At 43.7% G+C, this 24,576-nt stretch overlaps 1 protein-coding gene across 2 annotated transcripts in view; it reads left to right on the forward strand.

The window, feature by feature from the left end:
* The first annotated feature begins 16,508 nt into the window (after window positions 1-16,508).
* SGPL1 (sphingosine-1-phosphate lyase 1) overlaps window positions 16,509-24,576 on the forward strand; it is a 62,143-nt gene continuing 54,075 nt past the window's right edge. The window contains exons 1-2 of one of the 2 annotated variants that reach the window (XM_080642980.1): window positions 16,509-16,681; window positions 17,482-17,543. In XM_080642980.1, coding sequence (XP_080499106.1) covers window positions 17,517-17,543 — 27 coding nt within the window. In that variant the 5' untranslated portion in view covers window positions 16,509-16,681; window positions 17,482-17,516. Of the gene's footprint in view, window positions 16,682-17,363; window positions 17,544-24,576 lie in introns of those variants that run through there. The other variant, XM_080642981.1, reaches the window with a different exon arrangement.

Consider the following 24,576-nt stretch of genomic DNA (forward strand, 5'->3'; position numbering starts at 1 on the left):
ATAAGTAAGCTGTGGTACATTCTGACAATGAGCATTACATTGTAATTGAAATGCATGAACCACAGCTACACACAGCTACACACAGCTACATAGATGAGTCTTGCAACTTTAACGCTAAGATGAGGAAAGCAAGTGGCAAAAGACCATGTAGCCTGAGATCCTTATAAAAAAAAAGTTCAAAAGCAAGTAAAAGTATCATAAATATGTGATGAAACAAGAAAAGACAAGCAAGGAAATGTTACACACAGAATTCAGCTGGTGGTTATTTCTGAGAGCAGGTGGGGAGGGGAGAGTTGGGAGAAGAACACATAAGATGTGTTAGTGGTGATATTCTCGTTCTTGGTTTGGGAGGTGCACTTACAAGTGTCCATTACATTATTAAATAAACTAATTGACGTGGATGAAAGGTGATAGGTGTCAAAGCCAGGAATGGTAATTCATCTAAATCTATGGACCTGAATGTATACACATATTCATATAGCCAAAATGTTGGGGGGGGTGGTTCAGGTGTCAGGATTGGAGTTAGAAAAGGAAACAGTGCATTTTGAGAATTAACCCCCATAATTACAGAATCTGCAAGGGACCCCAGAGACCCCTCCAGGGACAGCCTTTCATCAAGTTCAGATGGAGGAGGATGTGGTATTGCCTGAGATCAGGGAAGGGGAGAGACTTTGAGGTCACACGGCAAGAAACCAGGCAACCTGACTCAAAGACTCCTGATCTTTTCTCTAAAAAGAAAAGAAAAAACAAACAGCCCGGCCAGTGTGACTCTGGTTGAGCATTGACCTGTGAACCGGGAGGTCACAGTTTGACTCCTGGTCAGGGCACATCCTTCATAGGGGCATGCAGGAGACAGCCTATCAATGAATCTCCTCATCATTGGTGTTTCTATCCCTCTCCCTTTCCTTTCCTCTCTCTGAAATCAACAAAACCATTAAGACACACACACACACCCCACAGAAACAAAAAAATAAAATAAAAACAAAACAAAAAACATACCAAAAAGCACACAAAACACACATAAAAACCCAAAATAATAACAACAACAGAAAAAGAAAAACAGTTGGCAGAGCTTCCTTTGAAGGAAGCTTTGGACATGGGGGGCAGTGGGGCACTGGGGCTGCGCTCTAGAGCACTTAGAGGCTGTAGGCTGGAGAACAGGGCATTTGGAAGCCCCCAATGCACCTGCCAGCAAGAAAAGGTAGTCGTTAAAACAGAGACTTTCAAATGTTCCTGACTGTGACCATGGTAAGAAAACTTAATTTTTACATCACCACTCCATTCATATACATGTGCACATGCTTGTGTGTATGTGAAACCGAAGCAATCCTTACCCTGCTACATAGGATGCTCACTGATATTTTCATCCTACTTGTTTGCTTCTTGTAAATGTTAGGCATGATCCATTAAACCAATTTTATAAGACCCTAAAGGGTCACACCCCCAGCTGCTGTAGAGAGGTTCCGCCTGCCTTTTCCCCCACTCCCCTCCCCGCTGGGCCCCCAGCCAGCCAGGCACAAGGAGTCTGAACACTCACTTCAATCCTAGACAGAACTTCCTTTCTCCTGGGCCCCAGACCGGCTTAAGTCCATTTCCTCCCCTGGAAAGATCCCTGGACTCACCAAGGCAAACACTCACTATAGCAGAGAAGCCCCTGTTGCCCGAGCAGGAAGGAGCAAGAGGACAAAGGGAAAGTTTGGGGTTCTGTGGACAAGACTGTCTGCTTTGTGACTGCATAAGGCAGTGGTTGCTAGGTTACCCCTTCCCCACAATTTCAGAACCACTCCCCAGCACCCCTCTCCTCACCCCCACCCAGCTGGCTCCTCCTATCCACTGAAGACCCACTCTCCCTCCAAGCTCCCTTTCCACCTCCTATTCAGTGCTTTCAATGGGGACCAAAGGAGAGAATGAGAAGCAGGGGTTGGTTTCAGCCAGTGACCAGCAGGCAGAGAGGGAAAAACTGGCAAAGAGAGTTGGTCAGGCTGGGTCCCAGCTTTGTCAGTCTCATGGGCCCGATGCCATCATGGAGGGCTCTGGCCCTTTGCATCCCATTTCTGGGGATTGATGTCCCTTAGATAGAGAGACTTGACCCAGAGTATCCCTCTTCCATGCTTCTGGGACTCCTGCTGACTGTTATGATAAATGACAATATGTTTGAAAGAAGAGAGGGTTTTCTTCCCTCCTGACCAACCCCTCCCTGTTGCTTTGCACTCACTTGGGGAGCCCCCACATCCAGCTGACACAACTGAGAGACAATGTACTTGATATCTCTGAGCCTCAATTTCTGTATCTCTGAAATGCAAGTAGTCTTTTGACGGAGATGATGTTGGGAGCGGTGAGAACAGCACCAAATGTTAGACAGGTGGGGTCAGACCAGCCCTTGGTTCAGCAACCTCGGTACTTGAGTTCTGGTTAAGTAAGAATTCAGAGCCAAGACTCAAACTATAAGAGAAAGTTTATTTAGAAAGTCACAGAGGTAAAAAGAAGTGAGTGGTAGAAGAAAAGGGCTTCGGAGAAAGAGAGAGGCAAAGAAAATGCACCTGGGGGAAGAGGGTGGGGAAAGGCACTGGTGTGCTCCCTACAGAGAGCCACATTGGGTCCTCAGTCATGAGGGAGTTTATCTGGAGGGCTCAGGGGAGAATCCCATTAGAATATTCATCAGCTTTCCTGGTGTGTCCTTCTAGGGTTGTGGTCTCTACTGATTGGTCAGTACCAGGGCAGGGGGTCATTAGTCAATGAAGCTGGTCCTGAGGTCAGCCATGGTTGCTTGTCTGGTTTTGCTGCTTTTCTGAGCCTGGAGCTGAAACACAACTGAGGCCTTGATGTATTTGATTCGGGTCAGAACCTCATTGTCTTAAGGGCTTAATGCTTAAGGGCTATTCTCTCATCCTCTTGTTGTAGCCCCTCTGCCCCCCAGGGGGGTCTAACCCACATGACTAGCAACATGCCAGGGAAGGAAATCAGGGAAGTGAGGGAAGGGTCCCAACTGCATGACTAGCGATATGAAAGGTCAGGAGGTCTAATTCCCATGACCAAGCGATATGCTAGGGAGGAAAGATTACCCTGGGGGCGAGGTCCTGGCCCATTGTCCTTGCTCTGCTCATGTCTGCCTAACTGCCTACCACAGAGAGAAATTCCTAACTTTCACATGGCCCCACTTATTAATCTCATCCTTAAAGATTAGTGGTGTTTGTGTCATATTTCAAAGATCTTTGCCCACCCACGGTTCTCTCTTCTATTATTTTTTAGAAGATTTATTGTTTTACCTCTTACATTTAGATATCAATCTGGGTTTGATTTTAGTGTATGATATAAGATAGGGGTCAAGAGCCATATATTTTTTCATAAAAATATCCTTTTGATCCAATACCATTATTAAAAACATGGTTCATATCCTGTTTTTCTGCAGTATCATCCCTATCAAAATTCAGGCGTCCCTATAGCTATGGGCCTGTTTCTGGACTCTGCTTTCCCAATGCTCTTTGTTTACCAGCCCACTAATGCTACAGTCTCTTAATAACTGTCATTTTAAATACAGCCTGATATCTAATGCTTTGTCAGGAGAAAACTCATTTTCTCCCCCACTCCCTGACACCAAATATATGGGAGTTTTTCCCACATCCAGCAATTCTCCATTTCAGCAGACACCAGTTGGGTGTTCTACAAGTTTAACTCAATTCTGATACTACCTAGAGATGGCATTAAACCCCTCAGGTTAAGGGCCCAGTCCCATCAGACTGACCCCATTTCAAAAACCAGTTGTAAGTTCAGGTTGTCGCCTGTACTTCTCACTGACCATTTATAAATTGGGTTCCCATGATAACTTCCTTGGGCTTGATAATTTGCTAGAATGGCTCACAAAGTTCAGGGAGACAGTTGCTTATGTTTGCCAGGTTATTATAAAGGCTATCATTAAGGATACAGATGAAAAGTCAGATGAAAGGGTACATAGGGCAAGGTCCAGAAAGGTCCTGAGCGCAGGAGCTTCTGTCCCTGTGGCAAGGAGGGGCACCCCTCTCCCAGCACATGGAAGCATTCACCAATACTATAGTCTCTTAATAACTGTCATTTTAAATACATCTGGAGGCTCTCCAAACCCCGTCCTGTTGGGTTTTTATGGAGGCTTCATTACATAGATGATGGATTAAACCATTGGCCATAGGTGATTGATTCAACCTCCAAAGTTTATAGGAGATAAATGCTACCTTTGTTTAGTTTTAATTTGCATTTCTTTAGTGAGTGAGGTTGAACATCTTTTCATATATTTAACTGCTGTTTGTATATATTTCTTATGATCTCTCCATATCTTTTGTCCGTTTTTCTATTTGCTTGTTAGTCCTTCTTATATGGGCATATGAATTATATATTAGGTTATTCTTTTATAATATGAGTAAGACAAAGTTTTTTTTCCTCCTTAATTGTTTTTCCTTTGACTTTGCCTATGCTTCGAACTCAAGTTTTACTAGTACATTCCTCTCCTGCTAAATGCTGAGGGCTTCCTCACCTACCTTTGGTGTTCAGAGAGGGTAGCTAATTTTTACCACATTGCTTTGTTGGGATTTCATTTAATCCCATGAAAGGTTCCAGAATAGAGGCCAGAGCACAGGCTCTGAAGACACACAGGCCTGCCATTCTTTAGATATATGACCCTAGGTAAGTTATTATAACTCCTAAGCGTCAGTTTTCTCATCTGTAAAATAGGAATAATAAATCTGTTCTCCTTGTGGCAGATAAAGGTGGAGAGAGGCAGGGTCTGGATGTTTGAGGCTTAAATATGATAATGCATATGCAATCATCTAGCACAGTGCCTGGCCCATAGTGGAGGTTCAATGCAAGGTATTTTTTTTTACTTGTTTGTCAATACCAAGCAAACATTTCTTGAATGGTCTCTGTATTATCCTGGTGCTGTTTGCCATCAGTGTAAAGGAGGAAATCCTGTGATCACATGTCCCTTGGCTCACCTGCTGTCTTTTGTACTTCATACATGGAGTTCTGAATTGTGGCCAGTATTGTTGGGTGCTTTGATAAGGGTTTGAGTTTGAGTTTCTGCCAAACTCCTGAGTACACCTACCATGGCATTGCTTGTCCTTCTATTGTCCCAAAGTCTGTGTGGTTCGTTTTCTGATGGTCTTTCAGAGAAGAGGGGAAGAAGGAAAGTGACTAAAGACCTCATGTGGTCACCCCTAGAATGGTCAAAGTTACCTGGCTATCTGTCATCTGAGAAAGACTCACAGCTCGGGAGCTGGCAGGTATAAACTGGTCTAAGCAGGTTGCCCAACTGGAAGAACAGGCATCAGATAAGAGAAAAGAAGTCTGAGTTTTCCAGAAAGGTCTAAGGTCATGGAACCAAACAGGCTTCCTACAGTCATGCCTTTTCAACCTACAGTAAATGTCTCTTTTCTGACCCCCACCCCAAGTTCTCCTCTCACATTCTCTTTAATACCCAATAATTCTTAGAATTACATGTATCTCTTCTGCAAGCCAAGAGGTCAGAGGCTGCATCTGTCTCATTCATTACCAAGCATAAAGCCTTGCTCTGCGCGGTGGTTACATGGGCGTGTTTGTTTTGTGCTAATTCATGGAGTACCTGGTGCAATGACTGGTGCCTAGTAAATACTCATTGAATGAATGAATGAATCACAGAGTCTTACGTAGTTATCCAGGCCACTCACCCACTACATGCCTGAATCCTTGCCTCAAATTCTTACCAAGTGTATGCTAGTCAACAAGACAGCTCTAGTGGCAAAGAGCTCTCTGCTGCCTGTTTTCTGTATAGTCTTGTTGGTTAGAAAGTTCTTCTTAATATGGAGCTGAAATATAGCTCCTTGAGGTTTCCAATGAGCATTCTTGTTCTACATAAGGCAGCCTAGGCCCTCTTTGTGATGACAACCCTTTAGACATTTGAAGTTAGTTCTCACACCCACCTCTTCTCCAAGCTAATCACAAGCTAATTGATTAGATACATACTTGTTGAATATCTATAACATGAACACAAAGATTAAAAAAAACATTATATCCATCCTCAAGAGGTTACTGGTCTTGTGGGGAGCTAGAATGTCATCAGTGCTAGGGACAGTGGAGACGCATGGAAAGGAGACCCCTAGCCCATCTAGGAGTCTTGGGAAAGGATCCATAAAGGAGTGGGCTATATAATGTGTTCTAAATATACTAGGTAGGAGAGGATGGTCTGAGAAGGAAAAGGATATACAAAAGTCTGGGAACATAACAGCCCATGGCATGTTATGGGAACTTAAGTAGTTCCATATGGCTAAGGAGACCAGAACAGTTCCATTTATGCCTCTTGTCCCAGAAAACTTATTATATCCCCAGTCTCCAAAGTGTCCCAGCCCGACTGTTGTGGCTCAGTGGCTGACTGTCAACCCATGAACCAGGAGGTCACAGTTTGATTCCCTGTCAGGGCACATGCCCGGTTTGTAGGCTCTATGCCCAGGAAGGGGCATGCAGGAGATAGCCCATGAATGATTCTCCCTCATCATTGATGTTTCTATCTCTTTCACTCTTTTCCTTGCTCAACAAAACAAAACAAAACAAAACAAAAAACCAGATTGAATAATAAATGACATGATCACTGATCATAAGAGGCCTGTGGGCCAAGTTCAAGAAGAGCAGTTAACCGGGCTTTGTATGGAGTCTTCCCTTTGAGGTCATCTTCTCCATATATAACCTAATTCATAGATCAGTACCTCTATTGTTAGATGATTGGTGCTATGGGTTATCATTTATGAAAGACTTACCAGGTAAGTACTTTCCACATTGCCTGTGGTATAGCCCAGACAATCGCTGCAGATCCTTATTCATGCGCGCGCGTCCTATATTATATAACAAATTGTCTGCCACTAGGCCTTGAATTTAACTTGTTTATGGTTGTGAGATTGTGTCCTGAGACAACATCAAGCAATCCCCTTGGGTCCTTCTATTTCCAACTAGAAACTTTGTAAGGCTTCCCTGGAGGGAGATAACTGGGGTCAGGAGTAGGCCTATACTAGCTATAAACAACTTGCTTAATAGGACTGGTATGATTTGTGTATTGAAGGGACTTATAGGAATATTCAAATGAAATGAATTTAATTGACTCTAACATAATGCATTAACCAGGGAGTGTTGAGTTAGATGTTTGAATGGGCAGCCAGTGGAAATGGTGTAAAGATTTGAAATACTTGAATTACGTGGAAAGTGGATAGTAAGAGTAAGCATTTAAAAGATGTCTGAGTGAGTGGTTCCTCTTCAGTGCCCCCTGAAACATCTGTCCCTAAGTGGCACGTGTTGGTTTTTACCTCAAAACTGAATGGAGCAGTCCCCTCAAAGAGATCCACACGGACTAGCTTCAGGCTGTTTTCGCCCACCAGGAAGCCAGTTGGCAGTGGACCCCATGGATTCTGGAGGCTCTCCCACCCCAATTACTACTCTGACATTTGAATGCTCATAGGGGACATGAGGCTCAGGAATGGTCATATCACCCTGCTTTTCCCATTCCTCCCTCATCAACCTACTGAAGTTTGGGGCTGGTTTGGGGATTTAGGTGTACTGGTTTTCTAGGGCTGTTGTAACAAACTGACATAAATTGAGTGGCTTGAACAACAGCAATGTACTAGTATTGTCTCATAGTTTTGGAGACTAGAAGTCTGAGATCAAGGTGCTGGCAAGACTGGATCCTTTGAGGCCTAAGAGGGATATTCTGTCCATGCTACGCCCCTAGCTGGTGGTTTTGGCCATCTTTGATATTCTTTGACTATAAAAGCATCACTCCAATCTCTGCCTTTGCTCTTGTGTGGCATCCTCTCTGTTTGTGTGTCTGTGTCCAAATTTCTTTTTTAAAGACACTAGATATATGGGGTTAGGAGTCTACCTTACGACCTCATCTTAACTAATTATATCTTCAGTGACCCCATTTCCAAGTAAGGGCACATTCTGAGGTACTGGGGGTTAGCACTTCAACAGATGAATTGTTGGGGGACACAATTCAACTCCTAATAGGAGGGTAGATAGAAATAGCATCAGCACATAGGCAACCACCCTATTGATTAGTAATGCAACCATCTATACGTGGGGGGAAATCAAGTCAGAAAGAATCCCATGGTTATGGGAGACCACAATCCTATTGTAACAAGTTAAAGGTATAGCACACTAGATGTGGGTTACTTTGCCTTGAGCTACAAATGTGACTTCTCCCCTGAGGCTCCTAGTTTGAAGGTATACCTGGAAGCCTGTGAGCCAAGGCACAGGGTGGCTCTGTGAATCTTGTTTTAATCTGTTATCTCACTTTCCAAGAGTTCATTTTCTAAGCTTATGCCATTATTCTATCTTAATTCTTTGCCTAGATGAAAGTAAAAGCCTTGTAACTACTCTGACCATTTGGATTTTCTCCGAGCCATTCTCCATACTATACAGAGGGATTGTTTTAAAGCACAAATGTGATAGTGGCTCCTGGATAAAAAAAGACCACAATGGCTGCTTGCTGTTCCTTGGATAAAGATCAAAGTACTGTATTCCTACAAGGCCCTGAGGACTCAGACAGGAGGCTTATCATCTGCATCCAGCCCTCAGTTGCATTTATTTAAAAAGCAATTGAGCCCTGGCCTGGTAGTTCAGTTGGGTTAGAGCATCTTCCTTATACACCAAAGTTGCAGGTTCAATTCCCAGTCAGGGCACATACAAGAAGCAACCACTGAATGTGTAAATAAGTGGAACAATAATTAGATCTCTCTCGAAAAAAAAATCAATTAATAAAAAATTAATTAAAAAACACACAAGTGAACTGGTGATTCTGGTTTTTGGGTGCTGAACACTGATGTTCACTCTGTGAATATTCATCAAGCCCACTCTTTGATTGGTAGACTTGTCCATAAATATGGTATATTTCAATTAAAAAATAAAACTTCAAAACAACTGAATTAGTTGCCCAAAGTTCTGGGAGTACCTTAGTCAGATTCCCCTTTATGAACTTAAAATCTCTTGACAATTATTATACAAGTAGAGATTCCCATCCCCCATCTTGGTGGAAAAAAGATGAAATTAACAAAGAGGGGGGTTGATTCAGCAAGTTACATCAGAGTCACAAGATAAATTACGCAGACTGCCACATGAAAAACATGATTATACATTTATCTGGTTATTTTTGTCAGAAATTATGCTGGCTTGCTGTTTCCTATTGCAAATTAAGAATAAAGAGTGATCATTTCATGTTGCCTCTGATTCCCAGTGCCCAGAGGAGATCAAATATGAGTGGGTGTCAGCCTTCTGCATCATTTCTGATCCAGGGAGAGCTTCATTTCCTCTCTGAAGCAATAGCCTTGTCTTCCCAACAGAGCTTGGGCAAGCAGGACTGTGGGTAGTAGCTCTGTGTCTGCCTGCAGAAAATAGGAATTCTGACCAGCTTGGGCATATGAAAGAAAGAGGTCTCTGCAGTTGGCTGTGTTAATATTTGAAGGTTTTGTCTATGGGGCAGTGACAAACCCTTTCACTGGGTTCTATTCCCATTGTTTAACATAAAGAACTAAAGTAGTCCTAGCAAAGAGAATGAAAATAATCCCTAACTCTGGCAGGCTCCATCACAATTTCAAGATTGAGAGATTTTTACCAAATAGTCTGGATTTTGGACTTTGTTTGGAAAATTGAAATGTGGAGCCTACCCTATCATTTAAATTCTATTTAAAATTGCAGCACCCAAGACATTCTGCCCGAGGCCCCACACTTTCTCATACTCAACTTTGCTTCTTCTTTTTCTATAGCCGTTGGCACCTTCTAACTTTCCATATAGTTTACTTAATATGTTTATTTATCTGTCTCCTTTCAATAGAATGTAAGTTGTATGAGATCAGGAATCTTGTTTGCACAATGATACATCCCCCTCCCAGGATATTGCAACCTAGCATTTAATAGTTTAATGGATGGATGAATGAATGAGCCTGAGGGTTACATTCCCAAATGATAACATTCACTTTACTTGCGTGGGCCCCTGAAGGCATGTGCATTTGCACACCTGTCCTACACATTTGTCTCTACTGATCAGCACACCAGTTTCTCCCTCCCCTCCCCCTTACTTTCATCTTTCAGGCCGCACTGGCCTTCCTGCAGGCCTTAGCATATACAGTTCTCTCAGTCCAAACACTCTTCTTGACCCTCTCTTCCTGGTTAACTCCTGAGCCCATCCTGTGCTCTCACACTGTCCTTGATTCTTCTGCCTAGGTCAATCTCTGTGGGCATGGAGTTCGTTCTTTCAAAACCTTCTAGAGAAAATTCCTTTAATTACATTTTAAGGACATAAAAGGTATTCATCCCCTTGTAAAGATGGATGCCTTCTTCTCCTACCCTGACCTCTGAGCTCAGGATAAAGGTGTGCTCAGCTGTCCAATGCTCAGCCCGTCTGAGTGTCAGCCCGGGAAACCAGTTCTGCAGGGCCAGACAAGGCGTAGCCATGGGCCAATGTTCATAATTACCCCCTTGGTCCTCTGTTTACTCAGGACTTATATTACATTGTGCCTCCTTATTGCATCCCATCTGTGTCAGCACTAGTGGGAGAGGGAGCCAGGGGGCCTGACCTCCCAGGGCATTCTAGCAACATTACTCATCTTCCAAACAGAACCAGGATGACACTTTCTCCAACCAAATAATCGCATGATTGAGGGCCCTTCCTGGGAACCTATAGACAAAAAGGTGGGGTGTCCAAGCAGAGGCTTCTGGGAGGTACAACCCAAGGGGGTCATAGAGAATTCTAAATTGGTAGAGCTGGAGAGCAACTTCCCCTCTCTACCCAATTTTGAGGCGAGGAAATTGAAACCCAGAGAGGGTAAAGAGTGCATCCAAAGCCACCGAGCACATGAGTCCCAAAGCCAGCACAAGAACCCATAGGTTTCACTATATTTTCTGGGCCTGGGCTTCTGGGGCTGGAATGTCAGGAATTCCTGGTTCAGTCTATACTATGTGGGACTAAAGCATAGAAATCAATGAGAATGGATATGGAATTTAGCATCCCTAATCTTGGGTTGCTCCAAATACAGATGTGTGGGTTCCATTTCTCATTCATTAGGTCTGCAGGAGAGCCCTGACACGTGGACTTGGAACAGGTCCTTGGAGATTCTGATGCTCAGTGCTAAATGGGAAGCATGGGCTTGGATGATGCTTAAGTCCCTTCTAGCTTGAGAGATATTCAGCTATGAGTAGTAAATGAGTCTTGTACTAGAGTGCATTCCTATCATCAGTCTATAAGAGCAGGTCTCAGTGGGGCAGTTCAGCTCCCTAGGAGGCATCCTGAAAAAGTACTAAGTTTTAATTGTGAAAATGAAGGGGGTAGCTCCTTTGGCATTCAGGGACGCAGGCTAGCGTCTTGTAATACAGACATCACAAGGACAGGCCCTCACAACGAAGAATTGTCCTGGATTCTGCATGTCTTCTGAACATCCTGCCAGAACATTCATGTAGGTGAAAGGTCAGTTCATAGTTACATGAGCTGAAAACTCCATTTCAGTTTACACACAAGAAGTAGATTTCTTATCCATTGTAACTCCATGCATTTTCCAACTTCATGTATGATTTTATTATCCTGGCTTTTACTTTTAAAGTTAGACATTCTATTACCTTGTAAAGAATTATATGTGTAAGTAGTACATTCCCTATTTATAAGAAATATATTTTGTAACTGCCATAATGGAGTGTTGAGTCCAATTTGTTTGGGACTTTATTGATCTACAAACACCAAACCTTGCAGGAAACCAGTAGACCTGTAGCTCTCAGGTAAGCCTCAAAAAGGCTTAGGGTGCCTTAGTTGGAGAAGGGGACTGGCTGGCAGGATGAATCAACTTGTCAGAATCAGATCCCGATGGGGAATGAAACCAGACCTAGAGCAACAAGGTGAGAGGGCTGGGCTTGGGTGAGTAGGTCACAGAGCCCAGCTTGGTGTCTTATCTGAACTCCCTTAGACATGTGAGGAGGGGGTTAGAGTAGGAGTTCTTGAATGCCTGTTGTGGGTCAGAACCTGTGTTGTGTACACGTATCCATATCCTGCAATTGCCGCCAAGGTCCTAGGGTAAATGCTGTTAGCACTTATTTCACAACAGAGGAAGCCCAGGCTCTGAGAATTAAACTACTTGCCTGAGGTTACATGGTGTTCTCAGGGTGGAAGCCTGTTTACCTGCCTTCAAAGCTGCTTTGTCATTGTAGGTCCTAGTCAGTTTCCTTCTGCCCCCAAACCTTTGTATCTATTTGGTTTTTGATAAGTGGTGGCTCTGCTTTTGATCTTTGCTAGGAGTGACTGTACAGCCTGGATAGCAATAGGGGGGCTTCCTTGGGAAAGGTGGGGCTTCCTTGGGAAATAACCCTTGATTCCCTGAGGTCTTGGCCTTTCTGACTTTTGACTGAGTTGGCACCTGGGACAAGCACCTCTGTGAATCACTTCACCTTTCCATTCATCCCAGGTGGCAACCTCAGGGCACACACGCCTTGTTGTGGGTGCTCCCACATTTGGCTGGCCCTTAGCTTCTCCTTTCCCCGGTGGCCATCTATTGTGATCAACCCAGCCTGCTTCTGCTGGCTGGTTTCCTGACTCTTTGGGCAGGGCATTCTAGCCTCCGTGAGGCCTGAAGGGGACTTTCCTGTGGGCCATTCCTTTCTAGGAGGGATTGAGAAGCTGCAAACCCACTAAGATCTGCTCACAGCCCTGCCTTGAGCTGAACTTCCACGAAGGTTCTCAGTTGAGTGAAGGATGTCAGGGATAGGAATGGAAGCATGGGTAGTGCGCTCTGGCTTTTTAGAGTGGGGGCATACGTGCTCATGCATGGGGTGGTGGGGAGGGATGTCACTAACTAGGCCCCAGAGAACTGCCATTTAGCAGAATCAGAATTGCTGACATGAATTATTTGACCAATTGGTAGATACAATTACTGCTGTGAGAACTTTCAGGCTAAATTAAAGAAACCACATGGGGGGAAAAAAATCCCAGACCATCTTCCACACTCCCCTCCACCCTAAGCCCTCTGTCTTCAATAGGGATTTCAGTCCCTCACTGGTTCCCATAGGCATTTCCAACCCCTCCCAATCTTTTATCCTGAGAGGCACCATGATGACACCAAAGGCCAACTTGGTGTCATAAGTTCTTCTCCTCACTCCCCATACTTTTTTGTCATCAGCCGACTTAAATAATCTCAAATAAACATGCAATCTTCATAAAAACACAGTGCTTTCCCTGCAACCAGGATGTCCAGGGAAGTAGTTGTCAGACTTTAACGTGCATATATAGCATCTGGGGATCTTGTTAAAATGTGATTCAGACTCAGTAGGTCTGGAGTGGGGCTCTGAGACCCTGTATTTCTAACAAGCTCCTAGGTGATGCCAGGCTGCTCACTGGAAATGACATTCTGTATGGAAGCCCCAGGCAGCCCCACCTCTGCCTCCCTTCAGCCAGCTAAGCCCCTTCTTCATAGGCCTCCTGAAGCCCCTACTGTGTGAGTACTGGAGATAAGAGAGGAAGGATGTCTGACATGTGCCCCCTCCTTAGTCAACACTCTAGCTTTTTCACATTCCTCTTCTCTCTGAATTATAATTCTCTCTTTTATTTATATTCCCTTTGCTCTCTTCTCTCTTGCTTTCTCCCAAGGGCTCACCAATACAGTTAGGACATGTAAGACATAGTCCGCGGGGATTTTGTTCCATTTTGGTACAATTTGATTCCCCTGTGAAGGCTGAAGTTTCCCCCCTCAGCCCTTATGAATCCCTTGTTCTGGCTGCTTCTCTTATAACTCCTGATGTTATTCTGCAATCAGAGGGAGTGTTGGCTTGAGGAGCAGAGTGCCCTGATAACATACACGTGCATGCGTACACACATGGCCTCTGGGCTCTGCCAAGAGCTGTCAGCAGTCATGTTCCCTTCTGGACCACCGTTTCTTTATGCCTATATTATGTGGCTGAGCTGGCAAATAGGTGAAGGCCCCTCTGTTTTTAACATTCTTTGATTCTAAATAACCAACAAGCACATTTTTGGTTCTCTGAACAAAACCTGAATTCTTATTTTTCCATCCAAACTCTGTGTGTCTTTGGGATGATCATTTACCAGCACCTTCTCTGGGCCTTAGTGCCTTGTTTACACGTTGAGTGATGATGATAAGAGTCACCTGATCTGGGCAGGTTAGGACATATATAGGGACTTAGATGTAAAGGTGCCTAGCATAGTTCTTGGCAAAATAAGTGTCTTAGTCAGCTTGGGCCACTATAATAAAATACCATAGCCTGAGTGGCTTAAACAACAGACAATTATTTATCACAATTCTGCAGCCTGATAAATACAAGATCAAGGTGCTGGAAGATTGGGTTTGGTAAGGGCCCTCTTCCTAACTTGAAAAGGGCAATCATTTCATTGTGTGTTCACATGACCTTGTGTGTGTGTGTGTGTGTGTGTGTGTGTGTGTGTGTGTACATGGGGGGTGAGATAGAGAGAGAGAACACTCCAGTGTCTCGTCCTTTTATTTGTAAGAACAATAATTCCTTTATGAGAGCACTATCTTCATAAACTCATCTAACTCTAATTAAAGGCCCCACTATCACATTGGGGGTTAGGGCCTCAACATATGAATTTTTGAGGGAAATATTCTGTCCATAACAGCAAGGATTAGTCAGTATGGTTGATTTGGTTTGTTCATCTGGAAGAATCAACAGACTGCCTACCCAGTGTTAGGAGCAGTGGCCGTGCTGCAGAGGTGCAGGGAGGAATCAGAGTTAGACCCTCTTCTCCAGTCAGCTGGCACAGAGATTCTAGATTAGAGGGTGGGAGGTAGCAGCCAGGAAGGAGACTAGGGAGAGCAGGTCCCAGGTCTGAAAAAGGAATAAAGCAAAGGGGTGGGAGAAGGTGAGGGGGGGGGAGGGCATGCCTGGAATCTCAAAGCAACTCTTGATGAATAAGCATTGGCAGGAGGCCCCAGAACATTTTCTGACCCTTCAACACTGAGAATGCATGTCTATGGAGGAACCGCAGCAAGAGAAATAAGAACATGGAATGTCAGAGCCTGATTCAGGGGCTCTGGATGATAGAGATGTCTGAGACTTTTGATGGTGTGGAGGTGAGGGTGAGGAAGCCCAGAGATAAACTGCTTGACTCCTTTGGAGTTTTAACCATTCTGGCTGGGAAATTGGAAAGTACTGAGGGGGTGTGCAGGGAAGGGAAACTGTGATAACAAGGAATTTCATCCTTGATAAGAATAATGGTAATAGTGATGGTGACACCCTAAATTAGTGTCAGAACATTTTGCAAGGGGATGGAATTGGTGCCCTTGTTAGTGCCATTTTTATTAAGATTTCAAGATTCCTTCTTGGTATCATTTAAAAAAATTTATTGAAAAAATACAGTATGCAGATCACTGACCAGTTACATGTAACTATGCTGCCTTCTGCCTCTGAATTACTATCATGACAACATGGGCAAGTCATGAAAAACTTATTTTAAATTTTGTTTGGAAATGAAGCATGACCTTAGTGATCCTGATGGGCACTTTAACTTTTTAGATGGTTCCCAATAATGCTCACAAAAATAAAGTAGTATTGGTAGCATTTTTGCCCAACAGCTTGTGTGTGTGTGTGTGTGTGGGGGGGGGGGGTTTCAGAATGAGTCACCCCAAGACGTGCTTGTGGTATGAGGATTATTTTGAGCTAAAAGCAACCCAGACCCGTAGGCTCAAGAGAAACATGTCCCTTCTCCCATCCCCCCCTTTAATATTTAGAAGAATTTAAATTAGGGGGCCTGGCTCATGATAAGAGTTATCACCAGAAATCACTTTTTATGACCTATTTATTATTGAGCATGTGCTCTCCCTGCAGTTACCTTCTGAAGCCCCAAGGTGCCTTACTTTACCCTTAGCTCAGAATGTCACATCTGTATCTCATTTTGTTTCTGTCCCTGAACCTCTCAGGTACTTAGGGGTCTCATGCTGGGTTCCCCACATCTGAATGTAATTAAATCTGGTCATTTTCTCTTGCTACTCTGTCTCATGTGTATTTGATTATAAGACCAGCAGAAAGAACCTTGAGGGTAAAGCAAAACTCCTCCTTTCTCCACAACTTGTAGTCTGTCTCTATTTCCGTGGGGGAGGGGATGATGATGATGGTAATTCCATTAAGGGAGTTTTCATGTCCCTTTTATCACTGACCTTGATGAAGGTAAAAGACAGGGGCAAATTGAAAGACCTCCTCCAGGGCCCCATTTTGGGTCGTTTATTTAGATCAGTTTATAGTGCTCTACAGGCCAACTCTCTCGAGGGCTACAAGTGACCACATGTGGCCAGAGGGAGAAGCTGGAGCCTGGAGAGAGAGGTTCAACCTTCGCACACGAGCCAGGCGGCCGGCGGCCGAGTCAGCAGGCGCCGCGCACGCGCCGTGGGTCCCCGGGGAGGCGTGCGCGCGGGTGCAGCGGGGCCGCGCACGCCCGGCCGAGGAGCCACTTCCGGGCGGGGAGGGGAGGGGAGGGGAGGAGAGGGGAGGGGAGGGGAGGGGCGGCCGGCCGGCCCTCTAATCTCGGCGGCGGCGGCGGCGGCGGCGGCAGGGGGAGCTCGAGCTTCGCCTCTCACAAGTCTATCCCGCGACGAAGAGGACCCTGGTGGGCGCCGGTATCCGAGGGAAGAAGGCGGGAAGCTGGTTCCGGGCTGAGGAGGGAGACAGGCCGCCGCGGCGCCGGAGGAAGGAGGTTAGTCCGGTTCGGGAAGGTGGGCTTTGGATGGGGGTAGGGGAAGAGGGACTGAGTGGGAGGCGGGTCCCGGCCGGGGAGGAGACAGTAGGGTCCATACTTGGGGGGTTTTGGGTAGGAGGAGTACAGAGAGGAGGGAGGGCCCGTGGAGACTGAGGGGCGCTAGCCGATGAGGGCGGGCTCGGGTTCGGGCGGAAGGGGGTGACGCCTACCCCCGAGTCTGGACCCTGAGTGAGGGCAGGTTTGCGAGTGGGTGGGAGAGGGCGCCAGGGCCGAGAGGGCGAGGATCTGAAACTCCACTCCCGTGGAGGGGTAGGAGTGGGTTGGGGCAGGAAGGATTTGCTCCTCTGCACGGGAGGGAAGGGTTTTGGGGAGGGAGGGATGAAGAGAGCGAGGCCTGCCTGTTTCTTAAAGAGAGAGTCCAGCGGAGGCTGGACCCTGGGACTGGGCAGCCTTTAGCGTCCGATTCCCCGCGGGGTTAGGTTGAATGGGCTGGGCTTCTGGGTTCCGGGCCTTGGTTGGGGGCGGGCTGGGCGGTGCCCCTGGTACCTACCTGGGGGCATTGCTTTGTGGTGGGAGGCTGGATCGGGAGTCTGGTCGGCTGTCGGAGGGAAGCCTAGTGCCAGCGAGGTTCTGATTCGCTGGTTTGGGGTGCTGGGGGTGGAGTGTGATATCTGGGAGTGAAATCCGAGCTCTCAAAGGAGGGAGAGAACCATTTCTTGACTGCTCTGGCTAATCTAGGCGGGTCGACGTGATAGTTAAAAGCTTTAGAAGTAAACAGACCTGGTTCCCCTTTGCAGAGGAGAGGCGCTGAGAGCGGGGCTGGAAGAGGAAGATGCCCAGTGCGGACGTTTTCATGTTGGTGAGTGTTTCCCGAACATCCTTGTTATAAGGCACTTGTCCCTTAAGTTTTATTTTTAGTCCAAGGGATCTGAGTATGTAGATTTCACCTCTGGTGCTTGCTTTTGGTAGCTGATCATTTCTGCCACCTTTAGTTTGGGCTTAATGATTAAGGTGGATAAATAACTGAATTAAATACATGACTATATATTTAATATACATGAAGAAGAATCTTTTTCAAAATTCTTGTAGTTGATTTTAATCATTCCCTTCCCATATTACCAGAGCAATTTTAAAACTTCTGTTGCATTATGTCTGGGTCTGTCATATTAGTTTAGAAGTGATGGTCTCCCGGACTACAGTTATCATTCTTCAGAAGGCTGATACGTCTTATTTTTATGGAAATAAATAAACACCTGTCATGGTGCTCCGCAGTAGTAAGTGCTTAACAAATGCTTGTTGAATTGAATCAGTTTGAATTTAAGTGTTTTGTTGGGTTGAGGTATATACCTGCTGTGGAAGAGGCTGCATTTTCCTCTTCCTGTGCTGTTTTCTCACCAAACAAGACTAGCATTGACACATGAGTGTTCACCAAAATGACGTTTTATTCTTGAACAGTTATGATTCCATATAGGCTCTTTAGTGGGAGAATTGTGGGAACCCAGAACTTTCAAATAGCTACATAGGAAAAATGTCTGCATTTAATGTTTAACAAGTCACCTCACTGAGTTTGATGTCTCTGTGCAAAATCATGGATTTAGAAGCAATTCCTTTCCCTCTCTTCATCTCACCATCGCAGGGAGGTGGTGGCTGTCACTGGGAAATGGGCAAAAAGTAATAGTGAGGTTTTCTCCTACCTGGTGCTGACTTGATGTAGTGGCAAAACCTGTAAGGTCGGCGGGACATAGGGAAACGAAGTTCTGGTTTGCGATTGGGAACAATGATGATTTTAGATAAATACTTGGTTTATCTACAGATCCTGCTCTTGCCTCAAATCTTATGGATTGTCAGTAGATAATAAATAGTCTGATTATAATTTTAATTTCAAATGCTTATTATATAAGCAATATGTTAGAAAAAATGGAAACTATTATAAATAAGCAAAAAGAAGCAACCCTCCTCCCCCAAATTCTGCCGTTCAGGGATAGCAACTGTTAGCACCTTGAAGGGTTAATGGAGAACAATTTTTAACAGTTGGCAATTTCTGTTTTTCCTCAGTGTGTTTATGTAAATTAAGATTTCTATGTGTAAGTAGGATATATTCCCTTGCCCAGAGATGTGCTTATTACTTCTTGGGCCTTTGTGTTCCCTTTAAAAGTCTGAGCAGTGAGTGCTTTTATTCAGAATATTAGCTTTGGAATTTGTTTTGTATTGAAGTATTTCTGTAGCTGTTGCCATTCTCACTTCCTCAGTTGATAATCTAGAATGTTTAGGGGTGTTGCTTTGCTTGTTGGTGTAAAGAATTCACATGGATAACAATAGGTCCTTGAGGTTCATCATTTTCCTAAGATACCATACATGTCGGTTGAGGAACTTTCACTGGAAAAGTTGTCATTTTTTTCCTTGCCTAAACTGTGCTATTTGAAGCTAAACTGTAAAGAACCAGGTTGGGTTTTCAATGGGGCCACTAAACTGCCGTGATCTGAGTTCAAGGTGTTTCTCTAGCTACTTTGTATGATGTGTAAGACATATTCTTGGCCCTCTAACTGGGAAGAAAGGATCCCAGGTAATAAAAAGTAAACTCAGTGCAGGGCAGCATATTGTAGAAACTCAGAAACAATCATAGAAGTCATATGATGCAACTTCTTATGTTGTGCAATGAATCCTTTTTTAGAATCTCTGGTAAGTGGGTAGTCAGTCATCGATCTTTTCTGCTGGGGGAATAAGATGGGCATAAGCTAAAACATAATACAGGGTGAATTCAGGAATAGTAATGTAAGTCTACCAGATAATATTTATTGAGCATGTATTCCATGTTATGTGCAGAAATAGATACTCTACATACTCATTTAATGTTCACAAAATCCCTTTGGAAAATATGCTGGCATCCTCCTTTTACAGGTGAAACACTAGACTTAGCTAGACTATCAGCAGTGAAGTGGTGGAGCTACATTTTTACCACAGTCGATCTGACTTGAGATCCTTCCCTCTTACTTACTTTATAAGGCTGCCTCTGGGTCATACCATAAGGGAGAGAGATTGTTAGACTTTGTGACTGATGGGAGAGGGTTTGTGTAGAACAGAAGGGGTGGGATAGCCCCACCCTCAAGCGGGCACATTGGAAATGGGTATGTGTCTGCCCATGAGTGTGTCTTTTAGAATAGTCTTGTCTGAAAATATGTGTTTTATTATACAAATATTCCTGTTTATTTTCTTTTACATTGCAGTTGAGGCATTATGTTGAAATTTAAAAAGTTATGCCTATAAGTATAATGTTATAATCTTTGAGTTTCATTTTAGAATAATAAAGGGGCATTATAAAATATTTGTTATAAAAAGAGGTCATTGGGTTTGATAAGATTAAAAACCACATATGTGGACAGTATGCTATGGTAATAAAACTTGAAGATCAACTGGAGTCTATATAAGGCAAACCTTGTATTCCAGAATAAGAAGCTTGGGCTGTCAGTCCTTAATTTTGCCCTCATTTGGTTAGGGTCATTTGCTTGCCTTTTTCCATTTGCTCCTATATGATATGTTACGGGCTGTACTACTTTCCACCTATGTCTCAGAGAGAATGAAATGAGTGAGTAGGATTCATCGGAGAATTGTGATACTTTCGGAGGGAATTCAAGTCAGGCAGTTTTTAGCAATCTTTCTTCACTTTGGCAACCATTCTTTTCATCCCTATTCTCCTTCTCCCTAAGCTAGGGTTACAAGTTGCCAAATACTTTTAAGAAGAAGCTCAGCCTACTCCTTAGGTGGCTTTTCTCTTTTTCCTGTCCAGATGGGTAAATCAAGGTTACCATTTGTTCCATGGTTGGGTTTGAATGAAAATTGTTTGTCTAGGGCTGAGGTTCTCAACCCAGGGTGATTTTGCCCTCCAGGATCATTTGGCAGTGTCTGGAAACATTTTTGATTGTCACACTTGAGAAGTGCTAGAGTCAGGGATGCAATTAAAAACCCTACTATGCACACAGTGTCCCACAACCAAGAATTATATGGCCTAAAATGTCAGTAGTGCCCAGGTGGCAGAAACTCTGGTCTAGGGTTCTTAACAGTATTTGCAGCCCAGGCATTAATGTGGGTCATTCCAGGTAGAATGAGGTTTTTTTGTGTGTATAATGGGTCTGCTATAGTGTTACTTGGGGTTATTTTGCCCATGGATCAAGCCCTGCTGCTTTGGAATATATATTGGAGAGTGTACAGCATGGTCTTCTGCAGCAGAGGAATATCCTTCGTTCTTTCCTCCCCTATTGATTTTTAGAGACAGTGGAAGGGAGGGAGGGAGGGGAAGGAGAGAAACATCGATGTGAGAGAGACCTATCAATTGGTTGCCTCCATGTGCCCTGACTGGGGCGGGGATTGAACCTGTAACCCAGGTACGTGCCTTTGGGTATTGAACCTGAGACCCTTCTGTGGGAGGGCTGACGCTCTGTCCACTGAGTCACACCGGCCAGGGTCAGAGGCACATTCTTAAGAAATTCTTTCTTTTGCAATATTTCTGCAGCACTTTCTTAAAAGAAAGTATTTATTTTATCCTCATCTGAGGATATGTTTATTGATTTTGAGAGAGAGAGAGAGGGAGAAAGAGAGAGAGAGAGAGAGAGAGAGAGAGAGAGAGAGAGAGAGAGGAGAGAGAGAAACATTGATGTGAGAGAGAAACATTGATCAGTTGTCTAGGCATCCCAATGAGGAATCGAACCCACAACCCTCTGGTATATGGGGCAACATTCCAACCAACTGAGCAACCTGGCCAGGGCTGCAGCACTTTTTTTTACAAAACTGTAAGCCTGTCTTAGTTTTGTTTTTCAGGTTCAAAAATAGAATCTTTCCAGATCTTAGAGCTTTATCTTTCACCCTTGGATCTTTTTCAGGGATGCTTTCTTTCTGAATCTCAATTGGGCTTTAAGCAATAAATTGAAAGATCGGCACAAAAAGCTCATTTCTAATCCAGTGTCTTATTTGTAGGATTGTCTAGAACAGTGGTCGGCAAACTCATTAGTCAACAGAGCCAAATATCAAGAGTACAACGATTGAAATTTCTTTTGAGAGCCAAATTTTTTAAACTTAAACTTCTTCTAACACCACTTCTTCAAAATAGACTCGCCCAGGCTGTGGTATTTTGTGGAAGAGCCACACTCAAGGGGCCAAAGAGCCGCATGTGGCTCGTGAGCCGCGGTTTGCCGACCACTGGTCTAGAAGAAAGGGGAGATTCATTGGGATTGGTATGTTATTCAAAATTTTGTTGATAATTTGAGTGGCCATTGTAGGATGAGCACTGTATTTGGCATTGTTTGAATGTTTAAAATAAAGCAAAACTATAATAACAAGTATGATAATTTCTGCAGCCTTTAAAGGAAGGGGGAGTTATAAATAGAGAAACCCTCAAATCCCAGTATTTGGCTTAGCTTTGCAGTCTGTGTGTCAGGAATTTTTAGTAACATTACCTTCTTAATTAGTCTTTGTACAATGTAATATTACATACACTTTGTACACATTGGTGGCAGAATTGAGAATCAGCCTGGGATTAAGAAAATTCCATAGGGAATTGTTTGTAGTGAATCAGTTCATGTGTGGAAACATACAAAATCCTATTACTGAGAGAGAAACCATGCTATTTGTTAAGGGGCAATAGGAGCCCTCTGGGAAGGCAGAAAGTAGTTCGTTGGGTATATCAGTTATCTCTTGGCACACTCCCACAGTGTGATTGAGGAGATGAAGGGACTATTTACAGAGCTGGGCAGGGTTAAAGAAGACCAACAGGGATGATGAAACAACTCAGGGTAAGAGCCATTATTACTCTTAGTCCTGAAGGAGCCAGGAAGGGGAGTAGTTTCTGAAACCTTGAGAGAGCTAAGCTGAAGGAGAAGGTAACCTGTAGGAATGTAGCCACTGCCAACCAGTGGCCTAGCAGGAGGGAATTAAGAGGAATAAATACCTCAAACTCTTTCATTTACCACCCTCTGAACTCCTGCCAGAGACTCTCCTTAGTCAAACTCAATTGGAAACCAGAGAATAAGAGAACGTGAGTGATTCAGTTCACACAGGGCAGCCCTGTAAGGCACATACATAGCGGAGCTGGAGAAGAAGCATCTGGAAGAGCAAAGGGAGGTTACCCAGCATGCTAGAAACAAGGTCACATTAGCTCCGAAAGGCACAGCTAGAAGGCAGTATCTGAGCAGAGTCTGGAATATTATAGAAAAGGAATGTTCTCACTGATAACAGAAGGACAGATTCAGAGGCAAAGTGTTGCCACAGCTTTGGCAAGCCCAGAGCTGCTTGTTCCAGTAGTAGCCTTAGAATCTTAATGGCTTGACAGACCTTTAGGAATCCTGCAGCCCAGCTTCTCTTACTGTGTAGGAATCCCTTCTCCAGTGCCCTGCCAGGAGTGGGTGTGGAATACTTTCTCAGGGAGTTCTTTCCATTGTGGGACCGCTTTAATTGTTGGAAAGATTTTATTTATCCAGATCACTGAATGTATTAGTTTGGCTGTATATAAAAGAAAAATCTAGATATTTTTAAAATCTAGATATCTTTAAAAAGTAGAAATATTTTTCTCTAAAGTAAGAGAAATCCAGAGTAGTCAGTTCCTGATGGATATGGCCATTCCTAGGTCTTTGAGGAAATTCTGTCACTTATAATGCATCCCCTCCTGGTCCAGGCTAGCTGCTTTAAGCTGAAGCTATCAGGTTTCTGCTTCATTCAGCAAGAAGAGGAAAGAAGGCCTTGTCCCACTTTTAACTAAAATGTTTTCATGTGAAATTTATTATACATACAGAAAGTGTATGAAGCACATAACTACATTTTAAAGAATAATGAAGAAGATAATAATCTTTCTACCACCCAAGTTAAAAACTAGAATATTTACCCCCAATCCTACCTGCCCTATCCTTCTTTCCCCTCTAGGGATAACTATTGTCCTGATTTAGGGGATAATTATTCCCTTGCTGTTTTTTTTTTTTCTTTTCTTTTTTCTTCTTTACATGTGTTACCGCCTATGTATTCAACCCAAAGTTTAGTTTTATTTTTCAACTTGATATAAATGTATTTATTTTTTTAAATATATTTTTATTGATTTCAGAAAGGAAGGGAGAGGGAGAGAGAGATGGACACATCAATGATGAGAGAGAATCATTGATTGGCTGCCTCCTGCACGCCCCCTACTGGGGATCAAGCCCACAGCCTGGGCATGTTCCCTTGACTGGAATCGAACCCGGGATCCTTCAGTCCGCAGGCTGACGCTCAGTCCACTGAGCAAAACCAGCTAGGGCATAAATGTATTTATAGGTATTCTTCATTTTCCTGTGTTGTTCAATATTTGTGAGATACATATATGTTGTTGCATGTAGTTTAGTTCATTCATTTTCATTGCTGTATAGTATTTCACTGTATGACTACCACAGTTTATTTTTCCATTTCACTGATGATAGATATCTTGATTGTTCCAATTTGGGGCTTTTTTGAACATTGCCATTATGAACTTTTTTGTATGTGGCAAGTGATCACAGAGATTTTTCTGGGATTAATTCTTGGAGTAGAATTATTGGATTGTAAGAAATGTATATCCTTAACTTCACTAGATAATGCCAAATTTTTCTAAAGAGGTTGATATAACTTATGGTCCTAGCAATAGCATATCGGAGTTCTTGTTCCTGTACAGCTTGACAAACCTGATATTTATAGGGCTTTGCATATTTTGCCAATTTGGTAGGAATGAAATCTGATTGATGTCCATATGCATTTCCCTGATTACTAATGTTTCCTTTTAAATATTGACTATTTGGATTTCTGGATTTGTGGGTCCTCTTCAAGTCTTATGCCTTATCAATTATTTATCTACTTCTCCGTGTAGTTCTACAAAATTTTATTGTATATATTTTGTGATTTTGTTA

The sequence above is a fragment of the Plecotus auritus genome (assembly GCF_963455305.1).
Source record: "Plecotus auritus genome assembly, chromosome: 9".
Taxonomy (NCBI): domain Eukaryota; kingdom Metazoa; phylum Chordata; class Mammalia; order Chiroptera; family Vespertilionidae; genus Plecotus; species Plecotus auritus.